Source organism: Branchiostoma floridae, chromosome 2 (genome assembly GCF_000003815.2).
Source record: "Branchiostoma floridae strain S238N-H82 chromosome 2, Bfl_VNyyK, whole genome shotgun sequence".
NCBI classification, from domain to species: domain Eukaryota; kingdom Metazoa; phylum Chordata; class Leptocardii; order Amphioxiformes; family Branchiostomatidae; genus Branchiostoma; species Branchiostoma floridae.
Window position 1 is genome coordinate 16,806,443 of NC_049980.1, and position 27,934 is coordinate 16,834,376.

Consider the following 27,934-nt stretch of genomic DNA (forward strand, 5'->3'; position numbering starts at 1 on the left):
TTGATGTGCACATCGGGTCTGTCGTATTCGTTGTGCTGCAAAGGACAAAAATGTTCAGGTCACAAGTCAGACTGCCACAGAAGGTTAGAGGAAGCCGGTTCTCATTGGTGTTCAAAGGAGGTGGTCAAGAACCATGAAGTAAAGTTTTGTTGATAGAGGTGGAAAGAGGTTTCAATGGTCTTAAGATATTACCGACTGTAGAAAATCAACTGTTCTTTGTTAAGCAATGTACATGTATGCTTTTCAATAACAATTTAGAAAGTTACATTCTAAATAATGTCCAAAATAGCAATTACTTTTTAAGCAGCTGAATAGCCATGAAAAGTACTTTCTTAGTTGGTAGACACATTTGTTTGTAGGTGAGTCAAGGAAACTTTGTTCCAATTTATTCTACAACTGTGCGAAAAGATTGGGGTGTACTAAAAGTGTTACAGATTTAGGTATGCACAAGAGAGAAATTATCATAGTGTACAATATAGTTGAAGTTCAAGGCATTGAATATTGCTGGCCCATGACTGGTTGATAGATGAAACTAATTCTATCTGGAGTCAATCCTTTCCTTTTTAAGATTTGCTAAAAACAAAAGCAAGAACATTATTTCCACATAGATAATGCAAAAGTTGTTTGCAACTTTTTGAGGACTTACAACTTTGGGATATTTTACTTGGGAAACACTCATCTTGAAAACATGGTGTAATAATCTCAAAAAAGATTTTTATGTGACTGTTCCTTCTATCTGACTATTTCAGGTCATTGCCCGTACACTGCACTTAGACGAACCAGTCTAGAGAAAAACATAACTGAAGCCATTTGAGAGAGCTGAAAGTTGCACCATTATTGATAATCAGATTTTCAATTACAATCTAGACAGGAAAGTCATTTGTATAGAAAATGAGACTGTGGAATGATCAAGGACTTTGGTGGGAAATCTACAATAGATCTTTGAACTACATGAGTGATATGAGAAAATCACACAAGCATTTACTGTGACACAAGCATGTGCAAAAGAAGGGCACATTGGCATGCTCCCAGCTTGCCACAGAATGACTTACAAGTTTAGCTTTTTTTCTTGCTTAAGATAATGCAAAACATTGGCTTGTTATAACATTCTAGTTGTTGAGTTAGAACTTTACTCCATACTTGTATTTCCATTAATCATTCTGCATCTTCCAATTTATCACTTTTTGCCAGCTCATTCACTAATGCAAACTCTTTACCCACCATCAAAAAATGCATCATTTTCCTACATATGTCTGAAATTCGTCCAGTTTCAAGGCATGCAAAAACTTAAAACCAACCAACAAAAATCTCTCCATTTTGAGCAGAAACAAGAGTTAAAGTTTTCCCCATAGATGGTGGGAACGACTTACAGGAGGTATAACTTGTGACTGTGCTCGTCTTTGCTGGTGGGGACTGAGAGTGAGGGGGCTCGGTGCAGAGTGGTGGGTGTGACGTCTTCTCTGAGCCTGAGGACTGGTCTGTGTTTGCTGCGCAGCACTAATGCCTAAATGTTGCATGGTATTTGTGGACAGGGTGTTGCCGCTACTATGGTTGAAGGAAGTCTGGAAAGGTGGAGGAGATGTACAGTCGGTTAGATCTCATGGTTCGACTGACACATCAGCTGTGAGGAAACAAAGCGGCAGGCAAAAGCACTACAACAAGGCATGCTGAACGACAGGAGGAAAAGAAGATTTTGCGTGAAATATGGGGAGAAATCACAGAAGCATACAACACTAAAATGACCCAAAGGAACACTTCAGCAGTGAGAAAAACGACTGGATTAAAATTCAAACGAAGCTGACAACTAACACATTTCTTAGGCATGGAACTGTGCAACCAGTTGTACAGTTCACTGAACTTGTAGCCATCTACTGTTGCATTTTCAGAAACACATTTACAGATTATGATCTAACAGCTTCACATCTATACAATACTCCAAGGTTTCCTGGAAAGGCCCATTTACAGCTTAAGACCTACAAACAACTGGCCCATCTACATGTAGCTCCATCTAAGAAATTGGCCGAGTGCCAGTTCACCTGATCTTCCACATCCAGCGGGGTTGCCAGTGGCGAGGGGAACTGTAAGTTGGTGAGATCGGGCAGCGAGCCCGTGTTGTTGGAGATCGGGATGTGTGGATGGTTCGTCTCTTGTTCTGCAGACGGGTAGATACTGAACAGAAAATACAGCTTTGCTTGTAAGTTTATCTATGCTGGCAGAAATCATTCAGCTAAGTAGCACTGTAATTTCCAACAATATAAATGACCAAATTTCACCTGTCCAACTCTAGTCTTTGACAAGAAATGGACCTGGACAATTGAATATTGAAAGTTGTAAATTACAGTTCAATGTTGCTTCAGGGAATGCTAATTTTGATCCTTGGAGTGTGCTTAGTTTCCTACGTTATAAAATACCCATAAAGATAGATGTCTTTCAGTGCTAGTTTTTCCTATTCTACAAATATATATTTTGTCAATGAGGTACTTATGAACATTGCAGCTTGGGTACAGGAGCTAAGAGAATAATCTCTGCAGCAACATGACTGGTTCATTGCAAAATAGAATCAGTCAATATTGCCCTGAGGAAGGTGACAGATGGTTACCAAAATGTTTGGTTTGAGTAAAGAAATTTGAGTTTGATACTCAGTGCTTCAACTACCCTGGTTACCAGACTGATACCCAGGCTGGGAGCCAGGTTCTTGGGCAGCTCAAGACAGTATGCCCCTGATCAAATTTAGTGCCCCTGGGCTGAACCTCTAATGAGCGTTAAACCTCCTCCGAACACTAATTCTGATCAGTAGGCATATTGAATTTGGCCGCTAAAGAAACCGGCTGACGTCTGGTGTCATTTTTCTGGCACCCAAGGTATGATAATCCTCACTGCTTTACCTTTTTAACCTTTTCCTACATACCTTATCCCAGGAACCTCACAAGACTTTGGTCGCCCAGTCCCCACTTGCTGGTGCTGGAAAAGACATGTTTCTTATGACCTTCATGTGATATTAGGTTTGCTATTATTGCAAACTAGATACTTAAAAATTAGCCAAACCACTCAAATTAACTATGTGATGAGAATAATTCTGTAATAAATTGATACTACACGTCTGTACAATAGTCCTTTATTTAACATTGACGTGTATTACATCTTAGAAATATCCTGTAATAATATGCAACGTTTATGTACTGCACATTGAATAAAATGCATGTCTTACTTTAGACGGGAGGAAAAATCTGACATACCTTTTTGGGGTCCCACGGCTTCTGACCTAATTGTGGATCTAGCACATTACCAACTGCAGTAGAGTATAAACACAACATTAACAACATACAAGCTGAGATCAAACATCAGCAGCTTAGCACTAGTACAACCAGCTCTCTTCACAATTGTCCAATCCTCTGGATGACATCTCCTGATACACAGAAACAGTTGAAAGACTTCACTGCACAGGACTAAACTTAATTTGGACCAATGTCGCATCTATCCACGTGCAGAAAACAACTTTTGGCCAGTAGACATGCCTGTGGTGTAAGCATTTATTCCGTTCAGTTCATTTTCAGGTCTGAAGAGCATCAAAGCGTTTCTACCCTCCTTTACTCACTTCAGCTTCATTATCTCTATATGTACTGCTGGCAACAAGAACAACTTGAAGTTGAAGTTGAACTGTCACCATTTAAAACTAATGAGTATACATGAATCTGAGATAACCACAAAACATGAGAATTCTACATTGGTCTCGCCAATATCTGGGTTATTTTTCAACATGTTATGCCATCCACCCTCTTTCTAAGGCATGAAATCTCCACACTGAACCAGCTTAGCCCTGTTTATGTAGTGGTATCCAGGGTACTAATGTCACGATCACGACATTTCTAAAAACACCTTAAGTGTTGCGTACTTACATCTGCGTACTTGCTGTGGGCTGCCTTGATTTGGTGGATGAAAGGGATCCTGTGGCGAGGGGTTCATCGCACTTGTGTGTAGAGCCGAGTCTGAATTTGTTCTACAGGAAACAAACCAAGCCAAATACAGAGATGTAGGACAGCCACTAATGGCTTGTGATTGTAATGTGTAAAGGTTTAAGTGTTAGGTAATCTACTCATGTCGATCACTTGGACTTGACCTTCTATCTTCTGTGGCTGGGGGTTAAAAAGGATAGCGATTATGAGTTATTTGCTTGCTGCTTTGGCCATGTGACTTGAGTCTAGTATGTACTACTTGATACAACTTAGTTATACAAGTTATAGGTACTTGAAAGGATCTTGCAAACCATTAAAGAACAAACCTTTCAACTGCTTTCTTGGTTTTTAAAGGCAACCTAAGCAATATTACAGCATCAAAATGGAAATATTCTGAATAAGGCAATCTGCATGATATTGACATCTACTGCACTGTATTCTCACATTTACACAATCATTTCATACTTTGAGCGGTTAAAAACGGTCCAGAGACAAGTTGCACAAGGATATTCCTTATTATTGTGCCCCCCAATAATAAGGACTTGATCTGGAATCCTTCTGCAACTCGTTCCCGCGCTGTTTTTAACGGCTCAATTTATGAAATAACTATGTAAATATGCTAAAATAGTGCATTAGATGTCAATATTATACAGACTGCCTTATTCAGAATATTTCCACTTCTAACCATGTAATATTGCTTAGGTTGCACATATGGAAAGATGACTAGAATTTCTTTGGTAATCCAAAAGGTGACTGTTTCTAAGATAAGTTCATCTTTCCCTTAACTTCATTTCAACAGGAGAGGCATCCTGTCATAACTGTAAATTATACAGCACAGGTTCCATATTCGTTTAGGCACATTCCAATTTAACAAACGTGAACTGCACATCAATTGGATATACAAGTGTATATGTCAGCAATACCTTTTGATCAACTGATAGGTCATAGACTATGGTTGTCAAATAAAAGATTAATTTGTATTTTGCAAGTATCAGTAATTAGTTACAAGCTTGGCCAAAGCAATTTTCTTCATCTTCAACATTTTGTTCTCCAAATGTGTCAAGTTAGATTAAACCATAATTACTAATAATAATAACATCATACACAACTAGAAGTAGAACCTTACTCTCCTTTGGATTGCTTTGCTTCCATATGTAAATTTCAAAACATGACAAGTCAAAAAATAAAATAGTTCATGCCTGTAGATTAAAATACAGCAGTCTGGAGTGTTATACTGCTAAAAAGCGTCTAGCTATTTGGATGATGTTTGTTGAAATGCATCAACATAACTGCATCTAAAATAAAATAAAACAAAACACTGTATCACTCCAAACTGCTGACCACACATTTCAAAGACTAGTACAGCAGAGAAAACCCTTTATTTGGCAACTTTTCTCACCGTCAGATTGACCAATCCTTTTCCATGCATTACCACCGTCACAAGGCCCAAGCAACGCGACAGACAGAGACTGATTTTCAGTCAATCACATATGCATGAACTGTCAACATCTTCAAAATGTCATCAATTCTGTCATTATATCTATCTGGACAGCTGATTCAGAAGTTAATACTTGTTAGTTGACAGGCAAAGAAGGAGTGATAAATCTGTGTGTAGTTTTAAGAAACTCATTTCTTACTTGGTTCATAGATTACTTTTGTTTTGGATCAGACTGAAGGCATGACTAATGTATAGGTTTTACATAAACACCACTAGTTAGGTGTTGGTTTTATGATATATATATATATATATATATATATATATAACTCTGAGTTTAAATTTTTAGGGTAATTAAATCTTGGATGGACCTGGTCTGGGCAAGTAGCCCGCGATGATAAAATCTTGACAAAGATTTTAATAACTTTTGATTCTATTTTAAGAAAATCCAGGAACCAAGTAATAGAATGAGTTTGACATACAGCTTGGAAGTTGGAGCAGCAAAGCAGGAATGAAAAAGAACCATAGAAGCCTGCCTTGTATACATCATGTACTGTAGCAAACCAACCTTAACATAGCTGACCCTGGCAACACAGGATGCAAATGGCTGGATAAAGCAGGGACAAATAAAGAAATGACAGGGAATTTAAAGCTTCCTAATGCTTCAGGAATCTAATATTTGGCTCATGCACTGGTATGCAAAATCAAAAAACATATGATCAGTGCAACATGCAAATGAAAGATTAAAGGTGACATCTGTAATATTTGTTGGAAATGCCAGGAAACTTTTTACTGGAAAGAATTTTTCAAAACGGCAGCTGATAACCAGCATACGCAGTAATTTCAATAACAACCAATTTCTTTTAAAGGGCAACACTAATGTGGCTTCTGCCTGAGTTATAATTCTTTACTTCCTTAAGCAATATATAAATAGTTTACAGATGTCACCTTTGGAAAAAACATGACCAATAACATTGGGGACTCGATGCACAATATTCACATGCATTATCCAATAAAAGCTTTCATCACATTGATTATCAAATCAATTAATGCATTTACTCAGCATTTATAGTTCTCTACCTGATATTGACATATGAAGTAATACTACTGTAGTACCAGTCCAAGGTAGTTATAACCATTGACCTGTAAATTTAGGTCACTTGGATAAGGCTTGAGATACTGGGAGTATATGCACCTCTGCGCACCTAATATTGGAACTGTGCACCAAATTTTTCTCTGGGGATGCACCAGTGCATGTACCTCGATATTTGTTTAAGGATACAAATGTACTTCTGCGACCAACACATTAAAGCAAACTGTTCTTTTGGCAAACTGACCAGAGACTGAGGTCTGATCTAATCATACACCCATGTGTATAGCCATGAAACAATCAAAGCAGGCTCTAGTGCAAAATTGCTGTTTGCTGCTGTGTTCTGATGGCTCCAGTTTTTGACAATGTTGGAAATTCTTTAACTACGTTTAAGCAAAATTAAAGCCTGCTATGGATGCTAAAAAAACACTATGACAATGATAAAATTTTGAACATGTTCAAAATCATGGCACTCAAAAATGTATGACGTACGGCACTTTTGTCACAGAGAAACATTGCAGGTAACTTATGCAATGCATGTGGCCAGTGAACCTAATCCACGCAAAAATGAATTTCGAGCCCTGCTTGGATCACCCACATAATGACCATTTTTCTGGTCTTATTTCAACACCAGAGGAGGTACCTTATAGGATTTTCTTTCATCCAGTGGCGCACATCAGTTGGCCTTGACATGTGCTGGTACCTCATGTGTTATATTAGGGTGAATGACCTGAAAAGGCGTGCTCCATACAAAATAACCCTGCTACCTTTTTACAACAGGCTGTCAAACATATACAGTACAAGCTTGATTTGCAGGTACAGCTGCATTAGAGAAAGTCATATCAATAAATTGTTGCAAATGTTGCATTAGTCTTTTTGTCATTGTCATTCTTTTCATTATGGTTTGTCTGCTATCTGATCTCAATTAATAATACATTTTGTAACTTATTTTTCCTCATTTGTTGAAGCCATTATGTTCATATCTGTATGACATCATTCACAGTTTTCAAATGCATAACAAATTTCAAGTTTGTGTTATGCCCCAAATATTGACAGAGACAGAGAGTATCTGCTTGAACTTCCTAAATCTGCACAGTGCAGTACGAGGTTGATTACATGAAGACCTCATGTTTTTCTTTGAAAATTTGGTTAAACATGCACACAATGCAGCCCCTTCCTTTCCCACGGCATTTGGTAGCCAAACCATGATGTTCCATGTTACCTAGAAATCTATAAATATTCCATGAAGCCACTAGACCTTGGGCATATGAAACAACAGGGAATTTCAACTTGATTTCCAATTCTTAAAGTAAATACCAACACGACACATCAATTTCACATTTAATACCTCAGCTGGCCTAGATTTTCAGTTGATATCTGTGGAGTAATGCTTTATTGCACATAGATGTACATATATGTCATATGAAGGGAATTCCAAGGTCCATGTTGTAATTTTATCTTGGAGGTGCCAAGGCTGATCATAAGAAATTCCCAGTTTAAAAGCATTGTTTACACAAAGTATTCAGCAGCATAGTCAGTAATTGTGGCAACAAGGGCAGTTATAGCACTTTGCCCAAAGCTGGGGAGGTAGCCTTGTAATCACTAATAAGGGATATTACAAATAAAACAGGTAGTGATTTGTTCTTATACAGGAAAATAAATACTAATCATATACATCCAATAAACATGACCTGACTCTTATTCACTCTCTCTAACAGATAAACCAAGATGCATAACCAAAGAGTTTATTTCCAAAATCCAATCAAAAACCAAAATTTTGCTTTTGTGGGCTTTATATTGCACTATTGTCATCTGTTTTCTACTTAAGAATCGAAATTTGCGAAGGGTTACAGATTTAGTCTTACCTTTTGAGCATGTTTGACAAACACGGCATATAAAGGTCATATGTGCTGAAAGCTTAGCATAGGCCAGTGCCTGCCAGTATCCAGGCCAATCACTTTCCTTTTCATGCTCACATGTTGACCAACTCTTCAATCAGGGATTGAAACAGTAAAGGAAAGGTCTCAAACAAAGACCAAGAAGGCAGACTGTGGCCACAAAGGTTTAGGCAGCATTGGTGGCATTTCGTAAAATATACAACATGAGTACATCACTTGTGTTTTGCTACCTGGCATTGTCTTAGTTAGTAATACCTAACTGTAACAATGAGTGGTGAGGAAAACTTGTCTCAATTGGCAAAATTCACCACTTCTGCATTTCAGCAAAAAAGTGCTTTTACTAAAAAATATTGTTTAGCCCATACAAAATACTAAAAATGAGGGAGATAACCACTAAAATGTACTGTCAATTGGTTATTCTGTTTCTGTACCATTGCACTTTCCCTCCAAATTGGACAGGTCAATAAACGGAAAATTATCTATACCCTCTTGGAACAAAACACTTTGTGTTTGCTTATATTACCTGTCATTTTACCAAAGTCAGCCTGGTCACTGACTCTGGGATTCAAAATCTCCTTAATCAGCAACATATGGTCCTAGACAGAGTATTTCAAACTGCTTAGTTCTTAGATTTCTTATGTTATCAAATATGTAGGTCTTTTGGCATGAGTTTGATTATTAACATGAACAACGTATGAATCAGAACAGAAGTATAGAATAAAGAAACGGGTCCATACCTCCTCCAGTTGGTGTCCGGCGGAGATAGATAATGGACTCCTCCATACCGAGGGCTGTCCATGTGAGCAGGTGTTAAGGAGTCAACATATCAAGCTTCAACAATGAACACAACTTCACACAGTATGCTCTATGATTAAAACAAAATGTGACGAAAATCAATAGCTAGGGGTGATCAGGTGAACATTCAATGCTGTTGTTTTCATTACAATCATGTTTCTACTTTTACCTTTGCATGGAGGGGTTATATGTCTGGAGCTGTCACCTGACAGTTCACAAATTAACAGTAAAATCACTTCGATCACAGTGCCTGAGGCTTACAGCATGGTGAAAATCATGAGTTTACAGTTGAAACAATAGTGGCAACACAACCAGCACCTGTTCATTAATAGTGTGATGAATCTGTGGCAGAGAGGTGACTGTGAAAACCAGGGATCACAGAGATTTCAAGATGTGCAGTAATACAAAATAATCTTTATGTATGAGAGTTCTTGTACAGGTTTACTCCCAAAAAGTTGACATTGAAATACATGTGCTAGACATTCATTTGCTTTACGTTGTAAGAATCATATGATCATGTTATCATGACCATTTATGTTTTGATATTGAAGAAAAATATATTTGTGTGAAAGCCCAAAGTCTATATTACAGAACATGTGCAACCAATCTGATATGAAGATCTGTGAGTTGTCAGTGCTATCTGCTATAAGGCTGACAGTGACAATCACACATAATATGAAGGGGAAGTCTGCAGAAGCTGTGTTATCAAGTTTCTGGTAACACACCTACATCAGATATGGGTTGATATAAGAGAAAGTAATAATCGTCTACACTGGTTTTCATCAGTCATCTTATACTTTGGTAGGAAACAAGAAAAACAATGTAACAAAAGTAGAAATGTTATGGTCATGTTCGATTCTGTAACAGCGAAGAGTAACAAAAGCTATAGTATAAATATATCCTGTTACTACATACTTGTAGCTCTGTAGGCATTATGTTGTTGTACTTCTTCCATTCTGAAAGGAACTTTTGCCAATCTTTTGACAATGTGTAATCTTGCATGCAAACCTTATATGAAGTATGACAGCACACTTGAAATGAATTATTCAAACTCAAGTAGGTTTGTCACACAAAAGGTATTATTTTGTAGCCAAGAGCAATCTTGGGTAAGAATCTTACTAAGATGTACAATGTGCAAGAAATCTATGTTATCTGAAATTGCTTTTTTTTTTATATTCTGGCTGATATTTCTTGACTAATGTTGTAACAATCTTGAGGTTTTTTATGATTAACTGTCTGAATTTTCCCCACTTACTGTAATCAACCATCCTAATATGTCTTCACCTTTCCTGATTTTCCTAGCATCATTGAAATTGTCTACTTAAGAGTAAAATTGTGCACTTATCATTGCAGTTTGACAATGATATCCCGTTCCTGTTTGTCCAAGGACATACAACGGGCTGAATTCTCACCAATGACAAAATGTTATGGTTGTACATATCAAATCAAAAATCTATACTGTGGACTCATCTAACACAGATATGCATCCCATAACATAGATAGACTTTTCTAGGAAAGATGATAAGGAAACATCCAAGGCGCGTGAGAAGAATAACTTAGCAGGGTGGGGGTGATACAGAAAATTACGGTCTTTGTCACAGGATTTGTCTCAGGTGCACTGTTTATATGGTATTTTTAGTAAATACAAAAGAAATGTAGTTTACAAGCATAATTTTATGTATAGATTCTGAAAACGATATCAAGGGACAACTTTCTACTAATACTATCTAGTATGATGGTAAAAAACTTTTCAGATAAACATTATACTACAACTGCAAAGCGATAACGCAGTAATTCTGTGCAACAGGTTGTGATGTAACCAACTCTATTACTGCCATAGCCATAGGTTATCTAAAGCCCCGGTCACAAAGCGCGTACGATTCCTTACGATGGACTATTCCGCATATCGTACTATGAGCGCAGTACATCGCAACAAAATCGTAAGCATCGCAAGCCATCGCAACGCATCGGATGGTGTTCAAAATTTTCCCAGCGTCGCACGATTTTTCACTTGTGTCTCTTCTGTATAGCCGTCTGACCGCTTTTGTGCTTCTTTAACCAACAAACATGTGGACGTAGCTGTTAAATACCTTCCTATAATATCTTTAACTGTAAAAATAAATTAAAAAAGACCATGACAACAATATTACAAGCAAAAGTTCAAATCAAGCGTGAGTACTGGTATGGTTATCTCGACCTGCTTGCCGGCTCTACGTGTCAGGCTCTTTCGAAGATCGTATCATGATATGCTATCAACAAAAAGATGCCATCATACAAAAATCAAATGATAAGCATTATATCATATATATTTCCGACTCATAGAGCCTGCCTTTATGTTCGAGTTGTCCCCATGGTTATTACGATTATGGTAAACTGACCCAAGAGTGCCAAGACCGACGAGAGCTGAGATTTGATCTAATTATAAACTCACGTGCATGAAGCGATCAAACTATTGTCTGCATCACCTGTGTGTGACGCGCTGTTCTCTGGTTGCGACTGTGGCAGTTGCGACTGATATATTTCCCCTTTTCGTCAATATCGACAATATCAGGGAAAACTGAAACCATCACAACATACTAAAAAATCATAAATCTATAACCTCATCAGTAGACAAAAATTGCCGTAATGAACTCTGCTATGGGGGCAAATAAAACCTTACGACGATAGCGAAATTTTGAACATGTTCAAAATCCATTTCAGCTCTATTTTTCGCCATACGACGCTCCCCGATTTACTATGATTCACTGCGATTGACACAGGCACGCTCTTATGACCTCATCGTACGATCCACTACGCGCTTTGTGACCACGGCTTTATATACTTAAACCATTGCTTCCGATTTTCTTCCGACTTACGTCGCACTGCGATTATCCTGCGCATCGGAAGGAATCGCAAGGAATCGTACGCGCTTTGTGACCGGGGCTTTACTTAAGACCAACAAAACGTCTATCTTCCAATCTTGCAATAAAATAATGAACTCCCCTGACAGAAGTCTCCTTGATACATGTTCAGTTCTGTTCCAGGCATTTAGCACAGGACAGGCAATAATGAGAAACATTGGTACGTTACCTCTTCTCAATACTTTGACTTTATTCAGATCCACAATTAGCAGGTAATTTCAAACCTTGCAGCAGTGTTCTACCCAGTCTTAAATTTTTCCCGTCCCCTGGATTTTAATGGAAATCCTATCAAAGGCGGCAATCCATGTGTATGCCTCCTGTGAAATTTTGAAATCTAGACCCTCTGCAGTGCTATTTCTTTTATTTTTAGGGGCAAATTTCAGGGTTCTAGCTAGTGCATTTATGCGTAATGGGCCACTATGCCATAATTTTCGACCACCATGCTAAAATGAGGATTCACTATACCAGCTGCACTATACTGATTTGAACAGTCCTACAGTGCCTACATTTGGGACAGTTGTCCAGGGGTAGTCTCACTAATCTAATTAACTTGAAAATACTGTACTAGTATGAATATCTGGTGGACATTGTTTTAGGATCCATTTTCAAGAAGCACATTCAATAAAAGGCATAAGATTTTACATATAATGATTTTTCTACAACACAGAATTGTTTCAATCATATCTTTCTCAAGACAGCATTGATACCAAGTGCCAACCCAACCTGCGAGTACAATTTTTGTCGTGATAAAATAACGCAGCATAATGAAAATTGGGCATTTTGCAAGCATAGTTATAGCCTCCAAGTCATCAATAATTACTAACAATATTCCCAGTTACTCTTTGCCCAGAAAATGGACATCAATATGCAAACCTCAACTCAAACACCAGCTGTCTGTAAATTAATGACCTTGGCTTCATTCTGAGAAAAATACCACCTACACATTTCTTACAAGCTTATCTGGTCTTTTGCAGCAAACGTCAAGTTCTTTCTATTCTGTTCATGCAACAGCTTTTAACACATGCTGAAATGATTTGATGGAAGTGAAATGCAAATCCGATATAAACCACAACATCTTGCCTTGCATTATATGACCCTGGTCTCCATAAAACTACCTATCTGCCGCCCAATCTGACATTTCATTCAAATCTACTATAGCTCCTTGGTAAGGACACTGCGTGGGCGTTTCTTCTTCCCAAGAAAAGAACATTAGCGAATAGAGCAAGGATTATATCAAAAGGTGACTGCTGGAAATAAAACGATTCTTTATTTCCCTTCAAAGTCTACAAAATAGAAAGGTGTTTACATAACAAGGACACTCAAAAGAAGGCTCGTAATACACTACCAACGGTTATGCCTCCGGGCACCAACTATATCCCTATCTGACCTTTGACACTCACTGTCCAAATAGATTTGTCAGCTACCATATAGAAAAAAATGAACTAATGTACAATCTGCATAAAGAATCCAAAAACAATGTAGCATAGACAGAACCAAGGGCTGTATGCCATGCCAACTATCATATACTTTGTATAAACAGTAAATGAGACTTATACCCCCAGGTAAAAGCAACTTGAATAAGAAACAGAACTACTCATACAAAAGTCAATGACAATATCATGTAAAGACATGTACTACTTATTCTTAGATACCAAACTAGTTAAAGCGGACACTATTCCAGAAAAAGAGGGGCACTGGGATTGTCTGCTTCCTAATCAGGAGTAACGATACAGTAGTGAGAAATGCCGACAAGTAAAAGATTGTTCTTCATTGTAAAAAGTACTTGACTTAGAACTTTGTACATAGAGTGAGACCCATGCACATTCCACATAAACTATCCTCATTGCAGTATTAATGCAATTCAATAAAAAAAAACAGAGTTTCCTATGACATGATAACTCCTCAATTTATATAACATATTGGAACATAATATGCTGTAATATGAAGTTAAAAGGATTCAATTGAATTAAAGTATAGCACTTTTGAAGTTGTGGACATCAAAATGGTTTAAAACTAGACAACAGTGAATACCCTGCAATTACTTTCATATCTTATATCAAATATGGCTCTCAGAACGTCCAAGTGAACTTTCATCAATTTTCTACTTAAAACTATTTAAGAAGGTAAACTATCTTCTAAGCTAGAGCTCTACATGGTGCTTTCAATTCTATTTCACTGCAAATGTACCTGATATCACCAAAATCATCTAATTTTGTATCAAAAGAGAGAAAGAGAAGTATTACTGTAAAACCAGTTAGGTCAAATACTAGTATACAGGCTGACATGATTGTAACTAAAGGAACTTACATGTACAGACTTTATCCTAAATACTGATTCAAAAGATGAACATGTAGAAAAAGGCTCCAGTATAACATACACATATCCTTACTTACACGTCTCAACACATAGGGCATGACAGGAACGATGGATACTACTTAATGCTAAGCCTGCAATTAAAGGAATGACATCAACTAGTATTTACACGACTCACCTGTCTGTACTGTCAACATATACCAATTGTGTCATTTTGTGTTCCTTATATATCATCAATTTGGGGTAATGTCGTTTTAAAATGAAGGTAAAACAACAGGTTTCAGCTAAAAATAAACACTAGTAGGTATTACTAGGTATTACTACTTCTGGGATCACCTAAAGTGAAGAGCTCACAGATAGTGGAAGCCAAGCACAAACATGGCCATACCCAAGAGACAAATCATTTACTTTGGGGTGTTATACTTAGGCTCTTTTGTTTACCATTCCCCCATCATAAGTAACATATTCACAACAATACAGGCAGACAATCAAGACAAAGGTAGTGAGAGTCATGACTTTCTGTGTGTGTGATGTATGTAAAATGTTGTTTGCTATTCATAATTCTATGGGGTGAAAAAGGGTCATAATCACTGTGGTAACCCATAAACCACAAACATTCCAATGCTGTAAAGGATAGGTTAGTTGTCAATGATTGTCTGTTGAAATGCTACATTGCATTATCACTAAGACAAAATGTCCTATTATTTTCAGACAGTATGGGGTAATCTTTCTTAATTACTGGCTATCCGCATCACTATCAGAGGCGAAAATTACAGATAGTACTAGTATTCAAATAATACAAAGAAACTTGAGCTGCAATGACCCAAAAAGAAACAAAAAAAATACATGTAGGTCTTTCTATAAGACTATAAGCCTGTCATACACTTCAACCAACATTCCAAAAACACTCTTAAAAACCCTGGCAAGATTTTCTTGCTCTGGGCATAGGTCAGGTTCAGCATTGCTGTAAGGGGGAATAAAACTAATTTATCAGCGACAACCGACAAAGTAATCACCTGAAGAATATCTATCAACTCCAGTTCCAGGATGTTAATCATATTAAACAATTCATGGAGAAAAAAACACCCTTCTATATAGCTCTTTTTCCCTCCCAAGATTTCCAAGCGGGTTAACGTGATTAGATTTGACTACAAATTTCTCCACCTGTTATCGTGTATGTACTATTGGAAACATGGCAAGCGTCCAGCCAGTAAATATGTGACATTTTTACAGAAATAAACTATTAGTATTACTGATCATATTGACAAAAATATAAATGAAAGATAGTTACAATCAATAAACAAATAAATAAATAAATAAATACAAGCTACTACTTTTTCAGAAAAAAAATGTATATATATATATATATATATATATATATATATATATATATATACAATCTGTACAAAATACAATTGTGACTAGATTAAAAAGAACAACCCTGAATTTGTTTCTCCCCAAATTTCATTTCTTATATACCATGAATTTTCAACGTCTATCTTATCATCATGACTGTTTTATTTAGATTGTTTTACGATATGTCTGAGCTGTGCAGATTAGTAAATGAATATACAATTATGTTTTCACTGGGGAAGACAATGCACTTTCTGGTGGTGATTTGTGAAATAATTAGCTATTGTTTTCACACAAAAGTGCACAGGGCAACAAAGGGGCGGGTACTTTTCATTGAAAGGGATTGTCATAATTGTCTTGTAAATCATTTGTGTTGCTATTATGGACAGTGCTAAATTGAGGACATAGGTGTGCAGGAATAAAAATACACCACCCACATTATCACCTACTGAAGTGAAGATAGATGAATGTAAATATCTCACCAGGCGACTGCTCCATCATCACAACTCATAGGGTACTAAAAAACTTCTCACCACTTCAGCAGGGGTGCTACAGAGAGAATGTTGCAGTTGTAGGAAAGGTTGTGTGTTGGGTTAGAGGGTGTGACTCGGAGGGGGCTGGGACACAAAAACAGGACACAAACCAAGACTCAAAAGGATATCTGCCTCTTTTCAAACGGTGCCAGTCTGTTGCGGTGTTGAGCTGCTAGCATGCGGGACCTGTCAAAACCGGGCCTTCGGTCCACGAACCCCGGCTGGGCTCCGCGTTTGATGTCTTCTAAGCTGTGAAGGGCGCCCTGGGCCGGGAGAGAGCAACACAGAACAGGAAGCGGCGTCAGAACAACAAGCAGCCCCAAAACAACTTGCACAGAAACGACACTTACGCACTGCGGGGCACGGGCACACGCCGAGCGACACGGACCTCAACGTACCTGTAAATCAATGGCACCCGTTCCTATCTGGTTGACGTTGGGCAGGGAACCGCCACGATATGCTCCGAGAGCCTGAGCCATCTGCATTTTCTGGTATTGGGCCTGGAAAGAGAGAGACAGAGGAGCGCCATCATGGGGGAGGGCGCACAGGAGAGAGCGTTACGAGAAGACTACACATTAAGGCCGTGACCTGAGAATTAGGACTTACCCCAGCAGTGGCTCTTGTAGCGCCACTCACTTCCTTCATGATCTGCTCAAAAGCGGCCGTCTCTTCGGCCTGCTTTTGGTTGTGGAGCGCGATTTTTTCACTGAATTTACGTGGGTTCGCCATGATGGCCGCCCTGCGACAGAGCACAAGCTGTGTTGTCATTCAGGCGTCGTGGGGGGTCACAAGATTCCAGGCCAATCAACACCAAGGATGTGCATCACGTGACTAGTCTCAAGCCCAATCCTTTCTACGCCAAGACGCAAAGCACGTCGCAGCCCATAACAAAAGCTATCTAAGGGGACTACACAAAACCAACAAATGGCAATAATCAGATTGATTAAAAGAACAATCGATAAAAAAACAAAAAAACTTGACACCTTTAGATTTTTTATGTTTTCTTCGACCGTCTATGTTGGGATGTTTTCTGAGTAAGGTGTGTAATGTACGGTCAACAGGTGATTTTCACTCACCTTTTGATAACATGGTAATGTGTAGATTGTGGAACTGCTGTCTAGCTGGACCAGAAGAAATATGATGCCAATATGTCGATTACCCAATGACACTTCTATGTTTTACCTTTTCTCTTCTTTTTTTTCTTTTTAAATCGCTAAAATATACTGAGTTTTCCTGTTGCAATAGTCAATACCTAAAAGCCCGAAGTCAGCCAGTGCCTCCTAAATTTTTTGACTGTGCCGTGATTTTCAACAATTTTAAGCTACTGTATCGACATTATAGTCAAACCAATCGGATTAGCCAGTGCCAGCCATACCTTAAACCGGTAAGTTTTCATTGTGCGTGGCTGTATAGTGGACTCGAACTCTGCAGTATTGTCGCAGCGGTGGCGGCTAGTCGCACACCAAGATCGCGACCGTCTTCGTACTATAAAAGGGCGTGTACCTTCGTTCATTTGGCCGAATAGACCCATAACATGCAAAGATGGTATCCGACAAAAAGCCAGTGACAGTACATTACTACTGTTTTCCCAGCGACGTGTGGTGTCCGAGCTACACATGGAAAGTGATTTTTCTCTAATTTACAATAAATGAAAAGTCGTGTGAATTAAGGTTCTTTTATCAGAGCAGAAAATGTACTTACGACAATTTAGCTGGCAGGTTGATGGCTTTTATGTTATATTATATATCATATCTTCCGCAATTATCTGCGAACCTGATGAAATTATTCACGAAATAAAAAAAATCTTATCACGATATTTTGTACCTTTACTATACTTTTCACCAATCATTGATTAGCGCTCTGCTGGAAGTGATCCGGTATTACGTCGAATATATTACCCGATAACTAAACTGGCCATGCCATACACCACTTGGAGTGGACCCGGTCATTCAACACGCCGAACGATGAAAGAGCGAATGTATCGTTATACCGTTTGAAAAAGTGATATTGTGCCCACTGGCCCACATGTAGTCACTGGGACATAATACGACGCCAATATGTTGAAGGATGAGTGCCAATATATCATAACAAGGTATACCCAAGTAGCGTTAGTGACTGGTTCAAGAACAAAACATCAAAACATAACATATGAGGGCCCTACCACGCAGCATTCTGCAAAACTGTTTGTGGTGAAATAGATTTATAGAGTCTAGCCTACATAGTCTCCAAACAGAAGTCATGATGGCTTCGAAATGACAGCACCATAATTGTTTGAAGGGCAAGGCCTCAAGTCACAAGGGATATCCGGATATCGTTCAACTTTGAGAGTAAATGTCAGTTGCAAGGCTTGCAAAGAAATCGACCTTTTGGAACCTTTGGGGCCGTTTGTACTTCGAAAGCGGCCGCTCTTAATTTAAATCTGATTTAAACCGAGCCCCCAGCGATTCCCCACTCACCTGTTTGAGGAGCTGACTTGTGGATGGCGGGAGTTTGTACTTCTACGGTACCAGAACTTCATTACAAGGACCACAAACGCGTAAGCGTAGAGAAGCTGAATATCCAAAGAAACGCTACTCTCCAAGCAAGCAGAGGTTGCCGTCGCGTAAATTTAGTAGTAGTCGGAAAAATTACACCGGCGCTGGTGTAATTCTTCCGACTTCTACTAAATCTACGCGACTACACCTCTGCTTGGAGAGTAAAGAAACGCCCCATCATTACGTTGCGAGATGCTTGTTGTCAATCAATGACCACAGGGAGGTAAAACAATTATGACAATAGACTATCTATGGTATAACAATGAGATTGAATTATGATGACAGTATCAGTTCAGATCGGATCGTACAACTTCAACCATTCAAGTAATCCAACCAAGTCACATTAGCGTCCCGTAAATTGAGGAACGTCGATAGATATCAATTATGCAAACGATATTGTTTGCATAACTGTGAAGAAAACACTATAATCCAATAGTGGTAAATGATAATAATTTCATCACTGCGGCATTTGGAAGTTAAGTTTAGTTGAACATTATTAAATATGAACTATTTAAATAAGGGCATCATTTACATAATTCATGAGGAAATGCTACAATACCCTTCCTTACTAAAATAAGAGTTTTATACTTTGAACAAATGTTTTGTCTGGGTCTCTATCTTCCCACCTATGAATAAAGAGCCGTTTGCACTGTTTTGCCTGCATGTCGGCAGTTAAAGATGTTAAACTCCTGGGCCACACCAAACTGAACAATTTCTACAATTTACTGAGCCCAATATAAAGAATATGGTGCTCGGATGGACAGCTGCACTGATCGATCGTTTTCCTTGTTGCAGTTTTTAATGATATTGCTAGAGGTCGCTGTTACGGAGTCTGATCTCTCGATCAGCTGACGACGGGTTTCCAGGTTTGCCCGTGCAGGGGTCAGTCGGCCGCCATTTTCTTTCGAGCCGGGAAGGACATTCGAAGAAGGGCATCTCCCGACTTGGTCACCAAAATGCTGTCCGCACGCTTCACGGCAGCTCTTGCCAGGACCGTAAGCCGACATGCAGTCAAAGTAAGAACACAGAGGACTACATTATATTATACTGGTGGTTTTAAGTCGTCGAGAACACAAAAAAAGAGTGGATTCACTCCCGGCATGATGATCGATACTGGCGCCGGCAGTGTGCATGTACCTGCATGGCCATGTCACCGTTAACCCTTCTAACATCGGTACTTTCCAGCCGTTGTCGGCTTACAGTGACAACTGGTATCTGAACAACAATACGAAATAGACTATGGTTTGCCTATGGTTGATATTTTATTGCAAAATTAGCATACGCTGTTAGTGCTTTGGTCACTTCTCTTAGTGACCTTTGCTGCTTCAAGGAGGTAAGAGGGGGAGGGGGGCGGTTTTCGAACACAACGTGACCTCGTTGAACAAGATTCAAGTAATTTTTGACTTTGTCAACACGTCAGAAGAAGAAGGCTCTTTATAATTTCAGAACCTTGTAGGGGAAAGATAATTTCGGTGTAAAAGGGTCGTTTTGAACAGTCTGAAGGACATAGATTATCATGATACTTTGTGTCCTTCAAACTGCCCCCTCCCCATATCTCCACCAGGTCAACATTTATTCACGTTTGAAAATCTTTGTTCTAGGGTAATGAAAAATTGTTTCAAAGTGGTAACATGCAGGCATTTTCTAGTACAGTGAAACTTGTCTAAGAAGACCACCCTGGGGACCAGTGCAAAGTGGTCGTTTTAGACACGTGGTCTTCTTGTGCAAAGAAAGAAAAAGTGACAAGATAGGACAGACACAATGATTTCAAAGTTAATTGTCTTTAAAATAGTTTAATTCCACGAACCTGTACATTTGCACGTGAGAACATTATCACTGTTGAACTGTCTATCTGTATGATTCATATAGTATTGTTATACCAACTCATGTAAAATTGAAACGTTTCCAAAATTTAGGGCTATTCTTTCACATTTTCGTTGCTTTTTGTAGCAGGAGCAGCGTCATTTTTCCCGCCGGCATTGTCTGTCAAAAACTTGTGAATGGGCGACACCGTCAAGACAATGGTCCATATTGCTACAAAAACATCGCTGTTTTCAGTGGAGAACCCGACGCCCCACGTGCGTTTTGAAATGCGATTTTCGTGTTAACAACGCTAATTGCCTATCTTTTTACTTTGTGAATGTCAGCCAGCGGGTCAGAAATAAGTTGGGGAGCTTACCGCCATAACAAAAAGCATGCGCACACATGCCCGACAAGACGGGAACCTTCTTTCAAATCGGCAGCACGACAGAAAAATAAATGGTTCATTTCAACGTTGTTACCCATGAAAATAATGGGGGTGAGTTTGTTTCTCTTCTGGCGCGGGTCTTAAAGTCTCAACGCTGCCTAGAAGGCGAAAATTTGCCGAGAAAAACGAGTTTAACCCCACCGACGCTTCTAACCATGAAGATGTTGACAAATGGACGCTTCACTAGAAGCAAGGGTGAGCAGTTTCTCAAAAAGACACACATACACCTTTTATTCTCTGATAAAATGTGTTATAAAGTCATAAAGATATCTTATATCTGTTATCTTTACTTCAAACAAGTTTTATGAAAATAAATTTGCAATTTGTACGGTTTAAATGTAGAGTACAATAACAACGCACGCAACATTTCTACCTACACTCCAGTGGACTTTCCCAATGACACCGTTTGACCTCTTGGGCGCCATGTTTGATTTTGGCTCGGCGCGATAACAGAACCAAAACACACAGATTTTGCCGTAATTTCCCGGCAGTTATGATAAAAAATCGATGTTCTTATACCCTTGAAAATAACGCAGTGGTTTCGGTAACATTTTAGTTGCCAAAACACAAGCCAATTTTAGTGATATTTCTCGCGATTTATCATCAAATATCGACAGTTTCTACAGTCTTGAAAATGACGCAGTCGTTTCGGCAAGTTTTCTTCGCCAAAACACAAGCCGATTTTAGCGGATTTCCCGCCAGATATCATAAAAAATCGAGGCCGCTACACACTTGAAAATGACGCGGTCGTCTTCGGCAACATTTCGGTCGCGGGCGGACCGGATTCGGGGTGGTCGCGGTCACAGAAGACAAGTGGTCGCTTTGGCCACGTTGCTTAATGCTTGTGTCTATGGGGAGGAAAATCGGGACCGGCCAAAAGCGGTCGTAATAGGCCGATGGTCGTCTTACGGACGTGGTCGCTTATACAAGTTTCACTGTATATAGTGTTCTGCCAACATTTTCTGTGCCCATACCCTGACAAAGTTTCATGAATATGAAATTGTGTTGGAAAATATACACAATTTAATTTGAATACCTTTTGTTACCAATTCAGGTGTCTTGTTATTTTTTGTGTAGATAGTTTTATGTCTCCTTTTCCTTGCTGTTGGATTTTTAAGTAAGGAGCCATACTTGTTAATGACTTTCAGCAGGTGACCCGTAGAAAGGTCATTGAATCAAAGCCATCTTGAAAAACCAATCCAAAATAACAGTGGTACTTTGAGAGCACCATTATTGTGCTTAATTTTCCGTATGTTCTGTTCTACAGCAGGCATGTCGGGGTGCACCTGCGGCAGCTGTCCACTGCCGGCACCTTAACACTTCACCACGACTCAGTGCTGCTGGAGGTATGACTTCTACTTCTAGTTCTACATGATACAGGACAAAGTGGCTCACTGCACATCACATCCTGAGAGACAATGTGTAGCTAGTGTGGCAGGTGGTGGTGCACAAAATGTAGACTGTCGCTGGAATTGTAGAAATGTTCAGTGTTAAAAACATAAGTCATGTTGACATATTCAGTGTATAATACAACTTTTACAAGTTCAAAATACAAGTCATGTTGGCATGTTTAGTGTATAACTTCAAGTTAGAAACATAGTCCTGTTGACATGTTCAGTCATGTTGACATGTAATTGTTAGAACATCACTACAAGTTAGAATGCAATGCTGATTGTTTTTCTGAATAAACGAAAAACGAAAAGAATCACATGTCCATTGAAATGAAGGATGAATACAGTAGAAGCTGTTTAATTGCACTCCCCATTTGCCAGCACATTTTGTGCAATTATCCGAATGGTGCAACAAAGCAAGTTATTCAGCTGGACCTCATTACTATGGGATTACGTGCAATTGACAGAAGTATCCGTTGCGCAATTAACTGGCTTGTACTGTATTTACATGTTAGTTGATTCAGATGTTAAGCATACATGATGTTGCAGGTACTGCAGAGGTGTCCTCCATCCTGGAAGAACGTATCCTTGGTGCTGCACCCAAAGCTGACCTGGAGGAAACTGGGCGTGTGCTGTCCATTGGTGACGGTATCGCCCGTGTTTACGGCCTGAAGAACATCCAGGCAGAGGAGATGGTGGAGTTCTCCAGTGGTCTGAAGGTAAACATATAGGCCTATTATAAATATTACATTGTATACTTGATTTTCAGGTATCAATGAAGAAAATACAGTTAATGGGCACCTTGAGGGGTATGATAGGGAGGCATCAGGGTAAGTGGGGAATATCAGAAAGAGACCTTTATTGCGTATGTTTTGCTATGTCAGGCTAAGTACAGGTCACAGCAAAACATACTGAAGAAATACAGTTATTGATACAAAATGAAACAATCATTAGATAGATTAAACTTCTTCTTGCTTTTCAGTTATGGTGGAGGTAAAGAACATATTTCTGTGTTTGACTTCTCATTAATGATAATAATAAGTAATTTTTATATTAACTCAATATCAACTATTAGTTCAATTTGTACAGTAATTACTTACCTGTACATGTATCTATGATTTTTATTCTCAACATCAAGAGAGGCATTATCTTTTTTCTGAAGACTGAACTAGCTGTCTTGGTTTTTATGTAGTTTATTGTTTACCATGTACTTTTGTATTTTTCTATTCTTATATTCTGTGAAAACTGTATGGAAAAGATATGGGCAACTTAATTTGTTTTTTCAGCAAGTCAAATATAATGTGATATGAGGTATTTGTAAGCTATTTACAGTTGTCTTTTTTAGAGCCCTTGAAACAATAAAACATTACTAGCCCAATTTTTTTAACTTTCCCTTTTCCTTTCTCAAATAGGGTATGGCCCTGAACTTGGAGCCTGACAATGTCGGTATCGTGGTGTTCGGTAACGACAAGCTGATCAAGGAGGGTGACATCGTGAAGAGGACTGGTGCTATCGTGGATGTACCCGTTGGAGAAGAGATCCTGGGCAGGGTTGTGGACGCGCTGGGAGAACCAATTGATGGCAAGGTAATTCTCACGTTTTGTTGCTTTCACAGTAGTAAATTGTTGCCCACACCCTTATTTAGAGTGGAGCAATCCATAGAGGAAGAGAGGGTGTTGGTTAATGATTTCTTTGTTGAGGATTCTGAGATAGTTGATATGTTATTGAATCATCAAACTTGCAACAACAGGGCTTGATGGCTGCCAGTACCTAGGTTAATAATGACAGGTTTGTAAAAGCTAGACTATGTAGTTTGTTTTTCAACTGTATTCTTGAAGAGTGTGTCTTGTTTGATAGGGACCCATCCAGTCTTCGGACCGGCGACGTGTGGGGCTAAAGGCCCCTGGTATCATCCCGCGTATCTCCGTGAAGGAGCCCATGTTGACGGGGATCAAGGCTGTGGACAGCCTAGTGCCAATTGGCCGTGGCCAGCGTGAGCTGATCATTGGTGACAGGCAGACTGGGTAGGTCAATACAGTAGGAGCTGTGTTCTTCAACATATGTGCATTTGTAGCTTTCCAGAAAGTTAACACTTTGTTTAGATACTGTATGCAGTTATCTAATATTATTACATCTTGAGGCAAGCAACTAGCCCCTTGTAGTTGTCACTCTTCTTGTAAACTGGTGTCTATATGTGCCTGTTTATTTTCTAATACTCTACAGCATGGTTATGGTGAAGTGTTAGATGCTGCCACATGTTCCAGTCTTGATGTTCTTTTAGCCCCTTACATAACAAGAATATCCTGCTTATTGGAGAAAGAATTGTTGGATACATATTTGATGAGACTTTGTGCCCCATGTAGCAAAACTGCTCTTGCCATCGACACCATCATCAACCAGAAAGGCTTTAACGAGGCACAGGATGAGAAGAAGAAGCTGTACTGTATCTATGTGGCTATTGGACAGAAGAGGTCCACTGTGGCCCAGCTGGTCAAGAGACTAACTGATGCTGGTAAGTGAGGCTGTCCACCCATCACTCAGAAGGAAATCCCCTTATTATGTTGTTAACTTTCCTTAGGGAGAAAAATACCCTCTAGTCTCTGACAATTTGTAGATTCAGCAACCTTCTTGCAATCAACAAATACGACCAGAGCTAGTTAACGATTACGGGTTTAAGCATGTTTGTGATTTCTAAAACGACCTCTGCCAAGTTGTAATCATAAAACTTAACAAAGCATCCATGTATAACATTAATCAGAGATTATGAGGAAACAAACTTTATCTAACCAACACTGGGAAAATAGTTACCAGGATTTTAATCAGAGATTGTTTTGTATACCCTATAGCCACTTGCCTTTTGTTTTGCTTTGTTACAAGCCAACATTTGACCCTCACGTTGCCCCTTACTGTTCCACAGATGCCATGAAGTACACCATCGTGGTGAGTGCCACAGCCTCTGATGCCGCTCCCCTGCAGTACCTGGCTCCGTACTCAGGCTGCTCCATGGGAGAGTTCTTCCGGGACAACGGCAAGCATGCTCTCATCATCTACGATGACTTGTCCAAGCAGGTAAGCTGATGAGTTGGTAGCACTTGTTTTAGAAAGCTGTTGGGGATGAAGATCATTTTTTTTTCCCATCCTTTCCAAAAATCTGAACCTCATGACATGATTCTATTGAAAATCATAGGCTCCTAAACAAGGAGTGGGATGGAAAAGAATGAATGCTGGAGAGCCATATTAGGTAGTTACTTAATTCACTCTTCTCTTTTGTTACACAACCATGTATTCTGTAACAGGCTAGCATAAGGTGTATATTATGAGGATCTTGATGTACAAGAAAATTTTCAATATATAGATCAGATGTTGGGAACTAATTGAATACAAAGTGTATAAAAGCATGGGCTAATATGTGACTAAAATGGTTTATGGTATTGCAGGCTGTAGCCTACCGTCAGATGTCCCTGCTGCTGCGTCGTCCCCCCGGTCGTGAGGCCTACCCCGGAGATGTGTTCTACCTCCACTCCCGTCTGTTGGAGCGTGCTGCCAAGATGAACGACTCTTATGGAGGTGGTTCTCTGACTGCCCTGCCTGTGATTGAGACCCAGGCCGGCGATGTGTCCGCGTATATCCCAACTAACGTGATCTCCATCACTGATGGACAGGTGAGGACATATTCTGTATCTGTATCTATATAGCCAGTATTCACTGCGGGTCTCTACTAGCTCTGTTTGTTTACTTCTTTGACCAATGTAGGCAAAGGTTTTGTCATCATATGGTGAAACTAAAAAACTATGATACTCAGCATTCTGTGTATCAAAAATCTGAGCTAAAGGAAGGTACACACAGTCACTTGTTATTTATTGTCCCACTTGTATATGCAATAACAACATGTACATTCATTATGTGATTGTTATAAGTAGTGTTGGATCATGTCATGTTTTGATACTGTCCATTTTGAGATCCTTGATACTCAATTGTACTTAGAAAAATGGTGTTGTATTTAACAAAATGTTATTCTCCATCCCTAGATTTTCTTGGAGACTGAGCTGTTCTACAAGGGCATCCGTCCTGCCATTAACGTGGGTCTGTCTGTGAGCAGAGTGGGATCAGCTGCCCAGACCAAGGCTATGAAACAGGTGGGAACATGGGCCGTTTAGCAATGTACTGTCAGTGTAGATACAATGTCACAAGAAGTTCAACATTCAAGGATGCTCAGGTCTGAATTTCGTATCCAACCAGTGGTTTCATGTTATTCCACATTGGAAAGTATAACACTGGGTTTATTAAGTTTTTGTTATTATTTTTCCTCCACCACACATTACTATGAAATGTATTTGCCATGAACTGAAGATGTGACCGACTTTTTTTCAAACTGTAAAATCCTGTTTGCAAATTTTGACAGTCCTTGATGTGTGACTTGCCCTATAGGTGTCTGGGTCCATGAAGCTGGAGTTGGCCCAGTACCGTGAGGTGGCCGCCTTCGCCCAGTTTGGTTCTGACTTGGACGCCTCCACACAGGCGCTGCTGAGCAGAGGTGTACGCCTGACAGAGCTGCTGAAACAGGGCCAGTATGGTGAGACAGTCTAGACTGTTCTGTAGTAAGGGATGGGTGTTGTTGTAACTGATAACTGTGTAAGGTCTATTCATGTGTATTAAAGTTCAATGTGTCCATTGTTCAATTGGGGAGAAATAACAGGTGGACATGGGCTAATCCAATTTCTTTTTTTTGAAACTTGTTGTTATCTAACCTTGTTAATCTCTCTCCCATGCCCAGTACCCATGGCTATTGAGGAGCAAGTAGCAGTCATCTATGCTGGTGTCAGAGGTCACCTGGACAAGGTGGACCCCAGCAAGATCACCAAATTTGAAAGGGTCAGTTTTGATTGGTGAACTTTTTCATTGCTCAACAAATTTTGTACTGTATGTTGAAGGGGCAAAATGCAAATTGGTGGTTTACATAATCAGTTGTTTGTTAATTTAATCTTGACAATTTTCCTCCCTAGAGCTACTTACAAGATATTTACATTACTCTCTGCTTATTTCTGCCCATGCAGCTAGCTGAACTAATGGTTTGTTGTTTTCACAGCTGTTCGTCCAACACATCCGATCCAGCCACACAGACACGCTAGCAACCATTCGTACCGAAGGCAAACTCTCCGACGCCACTGATGAGAAGCTCAAGGCCATCGTCACAAACTTCCTCGCTACCTTCGAGTAACTTTCTCTCACACTGTGTGTAAATCTTGTTACAGAATTAAAGATTACAAAATATGAAGAAGCTAGTTCAGACAACATCAATTGTTGACAAGGGTTTGTACCCAGGTATACTTGAAGGAGGGCTGTTGGATCTAAAATGTTAACACGCTTTATACAGAGGCCTAGGAAAGGAACACATCATCATGTGTATTGTATGGAATCCAAATGTTTTATGAAATAAACTCTGGGCCATAGAGACATGAACATGTTTTCAGCTGGTCTTTATTTGAAGCAA

At 39.3% G+C, this 27,934-nt stretch overlaps 2 protein-coding genes across 3 annotated transcripts; one reads left to right on the top strand and one right to left on the bottom strand.

Annotated features, from left to right (window-relative positions):
* Positions 1-11: 11 nt before the first annotated feature.
* LOC118410400 (CREB-regulated transcription coactivator 1-like) lies at positions 12-17,207 on the bottom strand (the record flags this gene model as incomplete). The annotated part of the gene is given in 11 exon segments (XM_035812095.1): positions 12-35; positions 1,371-1,562; positions 2,037-2,169; positions 2,909-2,961; positions 3,237-3,289; positions 3,897-3,997; positions 5,957-5,995; positions 9,114-9,175; positions 16,399-16,533; positions 16,669-16,770; positions 16,877-17,207. Coding segments are annotated over 11 exon segments (1,056 nt in total), but the record flags the coding sequence as incomplete, so codon positions are not given.
* A 2,429-nt stretch (positions 17,208-19,636) lies between these two features.
* On the top strand, positions 19,637-27,903 carry LOC118410399 (ATP synthase subunit alpha, mitochondrial-like). 2 transcript variants are annotated; one of them, XM_035812093.1, is made up of 12 exons: positions 19,637-19,820; positions 22,320-22,398; positions 22,993-23,162; positions 23,856-24,029; positions 24,301-24,467; positions 24,807-24,955; positions 25,361-25,512; positions 25,881-26,105; positions 26,472-26,579; positions 26,872-27,016; positions 27,218-27,315; positions 27,530-27,903. In XM_035812093.1, the coding sequence occupies exons 1-12, from the start codon at positions 19,761-19,763 to the stop codon at positions 27,659-27,661; spliced, it is 1,659 nt and encodes a 552-aa protein (XP_035667986.1). In that variant the 5' UTR covers positions 19,637-19,760; the 3' UTR covers positions 27,662-27,903. The 2 variants fall into 2 exon arrangements, with proteins under 2 accessions (XP_035667986.1, XP_035667987.1); XM_035812094.1 differs by having other exon boundaries at positions 19,678-19,820; positions 22,323-22,398.
* Positions 27,904-27,934: the final 31 nt, after the last annotated feature.